The 6,684-nt window shown below is 49.0% G+C and overlaps 1 protein-coding gene across 1 annotated transcript; it reads right to left on the bottom strand.

Annotated features, from left to right (window-relative positions):
* Positions 1–2,648: 2,648 nt before the first annotated feature.
* On the bottom strand, positions 2,649–5,677 carry Mrpl52 (mitochondrial ribosomal protein L52). Its single transcript, XM_036199350.1, has 5 exons — positions 5,524–5,677; positions 5,393–5,453; positions 5,247–5,314; positions 3,577–3,641; positions 2,649–2,824 (listed from the first exon to the last, which is right to left on the bottom strand). The coding sequence occupies exons 1-5, from the start codon at positions 5,660–5,662 to the stop codon at positions 2,678–2,680; spliced, it is 480 nt and encodes a 159-aa protein (XP_036055243.1). The 5' UTR covers positions 5,663–5,677; the 3' UTR covers positions 2,649–2,677.
* Positions 5,678–6,684: the final 1,007 nt, after the last annotated feature.

Here is a 6,684-nt window from a genome sequence, read left to right as displayed (position 1 = left end):
CCTCCCTTCTCCCACAGCCTCTCCTCCGCCCCCGCCCCAATGCCCTCCTTTCCTGGTGGGGACGTGGTTGTTTCAGCCTGAATCCAATTACAGCCAAGAGCAGGCAGGAGAGAAGGGGGGAAAAAGTTGTCTTTCTGTGGTGGAGGCTGCCATCTGCAGGGGTTGAGGCCACAGCCAGCGACTAACTAGGAGCCTGGGTGTCCCAGGGGACGGGATGCGGAAGACTTTCTCTTCCTAAGCACTTTTTGGGTGGCCTGATTCCTGTAGTATTCAGCATGTCTCACTTCAGAGTGTTAAGTATTGGGAGGCCTGATGGCTAGGGATGGTGGTGACATGAAGTTTTCAATGCCTGTGAGGAAGGGGCATTTACTAACAAGGAGGAATTGTGTGCGGATCTGTGGACAGCCTCCTCTTGCCCCAAACTTACATTGTAACAAAAACCATTGTCTAACAACAATCACAATTACTTTGAGTTTGGGGGTCCCTTTATTAATGGCTTTTGCAATCTAGCTGTTCCGTTGAGGGTGAACTGCCAGAATCGGAAAAGGGTTCAAGGTCACAGAACTGGGGAAAGCCAAATAAAATCTGATTGGAACTGTGGGAGGAGGAAGGGTTGGGAGGTAGGATTCTGGAGTTTTGTTCAGTCTTTACCCTGGAGACAGTTCCTTGGAGCCCAGCTTCCGTGATGGCTGGGCTCTGAGAACAAAAGGAGAGGTATGCAGGGAGGGGAGGACAGGCTGAAGCTGGCAGTGAGAAAGGGAGGTAGATAAGAGGTCGAGAACTAGATCTGGAAAAACACCAAGCAGTGGGACAGAGGCAGGAAAAGTGTGGGAGACAGAAAATTCGACCATCAGCGAAATGTAAGATCCAAGAATTGCATTTGGTCAGCGAGAGGAAGGAGGTAGTGGGGAGAGCAAGGGAGGGCGGGCTAGCCAAGGGAAGCAGTGAAGCAGGGGGGTAGAAAGGAGGTCAGGTAGGAAGCCCCAGAAATCCACACCTACCTACCAGGTTTGTGGTGGAAAGATGAAAGGCCAACATTCAGCCCTGGGATGGGAACAAAGGTCCTTGCCTTCAGAATCCAGGGGAGGGCTCATGATCAGTAAAATGAATGGTTGCCAGGCCATGAGCAGTTTCCAGGGGTGGACAGTGGGTATTAGTGCCACAGTGGCATTGTGTAGGGGTGAGGAAGTACAGACCCTTCTTCAACCAACCTCTGGAATTCAGTCAGAACATAACTCCTTCAGCGGAAGACTAAACACACAAGTTTAATTCTTTCTCTGTCAGCTTTCTAGAGTGAGTGTCTCCTGGACCATGTATCCAGACACTAGTTGCTTAAGAAACTTCTGTGGGGCTGGAGAGATGGCTCAGAGGTTAAGAGCACCTACTGCTCTTCTAGAGGTCCTGAGTTCAATTCCCAGCAACCACATGGTGGCTCACAACCATCTGTAATGAGATTTGGCGCCCTCTTCTGCATACAAAAAGATTTATTTATTTATTTATTTATTTATTTATTTATTTATTTATGATGTCTACAGTGTTCTGTCTGCATGTATCCCTGCAGGCCAGAAGAGGGCACCAGATCTCATTACAGATGGTTGTGAGCCACCATGTGGTTGCTGGGTATTGAACTCAGGACCTTTGGAAGAGCAGTCAGTACTCTTAACTGCTGAGCCATCTCTCCAGCCCAAATAAATAAATCTTAAAAAAAATAAAAAAAGAAACTTCTGCTAGGTGTGGTGGCATGACTTTAAATCCAGAGGCAGGTGGATCTTTGTGAGTTCGAGACAGCTTGGTCTACAGGCCCAGTTTCAGGCCAGCCAGAGGCATATAGAGACCCTATCTCAGAAAGAAAAAAGGGCCTCCAATGGGAAGCCCCTTTTGAAATCTGCAGCAAATTTCCTCTTCATGTGCATTGGTGTTTGGTCATGGGTGACGGGTCCCCTGAAACTGAAGTTATAGATGTGAACTGCCATGTGGGTGCTGGGAATTGAACCCGGGTCCTCTGGAAGAGCAGTCAGTTCCCCTAACTGATGAGCCATCTCTCCAGCCTCTGGGAAGCCCTTTTCATCAAAACATTTATTGAATGCCAACTGCATATAACTGAGCTGATTATGCACTGAGATATGACTCAAGCACCTTGGTAAAAACAGGCAAACTGGTGCTGCTCCCTTTTCTTCCTTCACAGAGCAGCTGCTACTCTTATGGCCAATATGGGAAAGGATTAAAATCCCAGAGCAAGGCTGGCCGTGGTGGCACACGCCTTTCATCCCAGCACTTGGGAGGCAGAGTTCCAGGACAGCTTGGGCTGTTACAGAGAGAAACCCTGTCTCAAAAAATGCAAAAAAAGAAAAAGAAGAAAGAAGAAAATCCCAGATCAAGGCTAAGTGGTAGGGTGGTGGCATGCTTAGCTTCTGCAGGGCTCTGGGTTTGTTCTCTAGCACGAGGGGCAAAATAATAGCCCCAGAGTCAGATCTGGCCCAACTGGAATGGAGTGAGGACTAAGGGCTCTGGGCCAAGCCTCCCAGGCAGTGATTGTAAGTTCCTCTTGGTACCTGAGGTGTCTTTTGCTGTCAATCCAAATGGCGGGAAAAATGGCTTCATTCTGTATGGGATAAAGCATTTAGGCCACAGAAAAGAAAGCCAGAGAGTCTGGGAAAGCGGGAATGGAGCTGTTTTTTTATTGATGTGGAAGTGGACTTCTCAGTAAAATCCCTTTGGGTTTAAGACCATTTTCCTGCTTCCTTTCTTCCTCCAACTTCTGTTGCCTCAGCTTCCATGCCTGTAATCCAGCATCCATTTCCTGTGTCAGCAGTACAACTCGCCTCTGAAACAGACAGGAAGGGAAAAATAACATCTGGGGCTCAAGTGAGCCCTGGAGCAGCTATCCTCTGTCCCCAGAAGCCAGAGGTTTTCAGCTGGATATTGATGCTGCTGACTGGCATCAGACCTGCGGGAGGTGACAATGTGAAGGGGAATGTCTTCCCTATTGCAGTCCTCCCTTCTCACAGTGCCATTAAAACACTGGGCTTGGGCAGGTAGGGTGGTGCATCCTTTGATCCTAGCACTAAGGGGGCAAAGGCAGGCCCATCTCTTGTGAGTTTGAGGCCAGCCTGGTCTATATACCTTGCCTAAATAAATAATAAATAAATAACTGGCTGTCACACTGGAGATAGAGCTGCTGCTGGTGTACTTGTCTAGCAGGCAGGAAGCCCTGGATTTGATCCCAAGCACTGCCAAACAGTCAGGTGCAACACAACTTAAAACCAACTATCATTTATGGTGCTGGAGAGATGGCTCAGTGGCTCAGATTACTTTCTGCTCTTGCATGGGACCCAGGTTCAACTCCCAACACCCACACAGCAGCGCACAACCATCTGTAATTCCAGTTCCAGGGGATCTGACACCCTCCTTTGACTTCTATAGGCCCCAGGCACACATTTGGTGAACACACATTCAGAGACAAAGCACATACATATAAAATAAGAGTGACTCTTAAAGGAAACAAAGATAAATGATGATTTAAATTTTCCTCCTCCGATTGCAAGTGTAGGCCTTGCTGGAGTTCCAGCCACTTACTGCAAGCTTTTCCCTTTGAACTTTTCTTCGAAGCTGGCCTTTCATTGGGGGAGCAGGGCGGCCATCTACAGATAGAGGAGAGAAAAAGGCAACTGTTAAAATGTGGTCTGGCCATCTTGTCCAAACACTGTGATGTCATAGGAAGTAGGAAGTTCACATTCACCAGGGCTGGGGTGGGGCCCTAGGTTCAAATCCCAGCACTGCCCATCAAAAATAATACTGAAGAGGAAACCAGTTCACAACCACTCTAGCTTAACTTTTCTAAAATTCATCTAGCATCTTGAGTGGTGTGGTACAACAGAATCATGGAAATCAGTGCTAAGGCACGTTCCTATTATTTCTTTTAGACGTGTCATTAGCATGGAAGCAGGGTCATTTGCAGTGCTGAATTCAGTGTTTCATCTTCAGAAACCCTTCACTCAAAGTGGGGCTTTGCTGAACTTCATCTCACTAAATAATGAAATGTATGTGGTTTTGTTGTTTTTGTTTTTTGAGACAAGGGTTTCTCTGTATCCCTGGCTGTCCTGGAACTTGCTCTGTAGACCATGGTGGCCTTGAACTCAGAGATCCAGACAAATTTCTGCCTCTGGAATGTTAGGCATGTGCTACCACTGCCTAACCTCTTTGTTTAATATTGTGGCTGTTCTGTCTCTGACCCCAGATACGTTTATTAGGGTGCACAATATTTTGGGGAACGATATCACCACACTGGGACTAAAGGTGTGCACCACTACCACCCAGCTCACTTTTCATTTTTGCGGCAAGGTCTCACGAGGTAGCCAAGGCTGTTCCTCAGCTCTCAATCCTCCTGCTTCCGCCTCCTGATTACAGGCATGTGTCATTCTATTTTCATTTTATGGTTTAAAAAAATGTTTTTGTTTTTTTAATGTGAATGGGTGTTTCTGCTTGCACTGTGTGGGTGCCTGCTGCAGGGGGAAGTGAGAAGATGGCGTGGATTCCCTGGAACTAGAGTTACAAGCAGTTGTGAGCCACCGTGTGGGTGTTGGGAATAGAATCCAAATTCCTCCTGAAGAAGAGTCAGTGCATCTGAAGCACATCTCCAGCCCCATAATCTTTTTTTTTTTTTCTTTTTAAGAGAGAGAGAGGAAAAAAAAAAAAAAAGACTTCTCTGAATTGATCCTGCCATCTTCAGTTTTGAGGGATCCTCAGTGTTCCTTGCAGTGGCTTTCCAAAGAATTCCTTGTGTATGTGGAGTAAGTTCTAAAAAGACACTCACCACACATGCCCCCTTCTGAAAAGATAAAAGTCACCACGCACCCTTCCAGTCCCAGGACAGCCCAAGTTAGAATTACATCTACAAGCCATGACCCCCTACACCCTACAGCTCACCTTCCTTAAGCCAATTTACTATTCATTTATTTATACACACGGTCTCACTCTGTAGTTCGGGATCATCTGGGACTCCCTAGGTAGCACAGACTTGCAGTGACCGCACAGCAATCCCTCCGCTTCAGCTCCCCAAAAGCTAAGGTTTCAGGTGTGAGCTACCACACCCAGCTCTGTAGTCAGACAAAATTAGAGCTCCTTTCCGCGAACTCTCCTAAGTAAAAGGTTCGATACTTTCCCAGACACGCCCCCCGCCCCCACCAGGGGTGGTCTCCCGGAGGAAAAAGACAAAAAAAAAAACCCGACATCAACTCAACGCTCACCGGCGAAAGACCAGTCAGGAAGCTCCGTGAGGGGCCCATAGCCGGAAGGGTTGGCAGCCAGTCCCTGCCTGGGTGGGGAAACAGTGGGATGAGGGCTCGGCTGGCTGCCAGGTCCCGCCGCGCCCCCGCCCCCGCCCGGCACTCACTCGAGTCGCCACCGGCTGCCGGCCCGGGCCGCTGCACTGCAGTGCAACCTCCGGACACCTCCTGGAAGAGCAGGGAGTTAGAGGGCAGGCCACCCAGCGGCCCCCGGGTCCCCGACCCCGCAGTCACTCACTGGACAGCCAAATCCCCAACGCAGCCATGCCGCAGCAAAGGGGCCGGAAGTGGGCGTGGCCCCGCGGCCCCGCGCGACGCTGCCGGGAAAGCCGGAAGCCGACATCTTGAATGTGGTTCTCCATCCCGGGCCCCGCCATCTTGGGTCAGCGTACGGAAGTGAGGCTGTGGGCTGGGTGTTTGGGGCAGGAGGAACTGTCCCGCGTGCATCCTGCGTGGTCCGAGGCGGTCGAGGTACCGGTGGCGGAATCATTCGCAGCTGTTTCCAAGACCTTTCGTGGGCTGTCGCCCGCCAGGCTTGGGAATTTGGGGGTAACTCCGAAGAGTAGCATCCAACGAACCTCATTGGTGCGGCATTCTGCAAAATGATTTTAACATTGGTCTGCGAATCAAGACACGATCAAGGTTAGGACCGATCAGGAAGATTTGGTTCTCACCCAACAGAACTGAAGAAGTAATGACTGCGTTTAGGAAACTGTAGCTGAAACAGTTCAGATACAGGGTTGGGTTTAGAGAAGACATAACCACAGACATGACTAAATCTATAGCCCAGTGTTGGGGAGGGGAAGTGTATGCTATTTGTGAGACTATTTATGAAATACAGCACAAGGGACACTGTTGCACACTTTTTTTTTGAAGATGTTGGTTGTACTGGTGCTAAAAATTATTTCGTTTTTTGAGACAAGGTCTCACTCTGTAACTGTGGCTGTCTTGGAATTTAGTGTGTAGACCAGGCTGGCCTTGAACTCATAGAGAGTCCCTTGCCTCTGCCTCCTGAATGCTGGATATAAGGCAGCAGCTCTGATTCCTTTTTTTTGAAACAGGGTTTCTCTGTGTAGCCCTGGCTGTTCTGGAACTGGCTCTGTAGACCAAGCTAGCCTTGAATTCATAGAGATCCACTTGCCTTTGCCTTAGCATATTCTCATGAGTTAAGTATGTTGTACCTGTGTCTCGAAATCCCCAGAGACCACCAAAGAGTGGATGCAAGCACACAAGGGTCTTTTTATTGCTAGGTTCGAACCTGGGCTGCCACCGGCAGAGAGAAATGCAGCGGTCAGGGCTCGGGTTGGAGGATTTTTAAGGGGAAACACGCACACGCACACACACACACACACACACACACACACACACACACACACACGGGCTGGAGAGATGGTTCAGT

Source organism: Onychomys torridus, chromosome 9, assembly GCF_903995425.1.
Source record: "Onychomys torridus chromosome 9, mOncTor1.1, whole genome shotgun sequence".
Taxonomy (NCBI): domain Eukaryota; kingdom Metazoa; phylum Chordata; class Mammalia; order Rodentia; family Cricetidae; genus Onychomys; species Onychomys torridus.
This window is presented reverse-complemented; position numbering and strand designations above follow the sequence as displayed.

Excerpts from the sequence above, each read along its gene's own strand:
- Mrpl52 (XM_036199350.1), bottom strand. The coding sequence starts at position 5,662 with ATGGCGGGGCCCGGGATGGAGAACCACATTCAAGATGTCGGCTTCCGG. Across the intron at positions 3,642-5,246 it reads TCCTGACTGGTCTTTCGCCG|ATGGCCGCCCTGCTCCCCCA; the intron begins GTGAGCGTTGAG and ends CTCTATCTGTAG. Across the intron at positions 2,825-3,576 it reads TTCAAAGGGAAAAGCTTGCA|AGGCGAGTTGTACTGCTGAC; the intron begins GTAAGTGGCTGG and ends TGTCTGTTTCAG.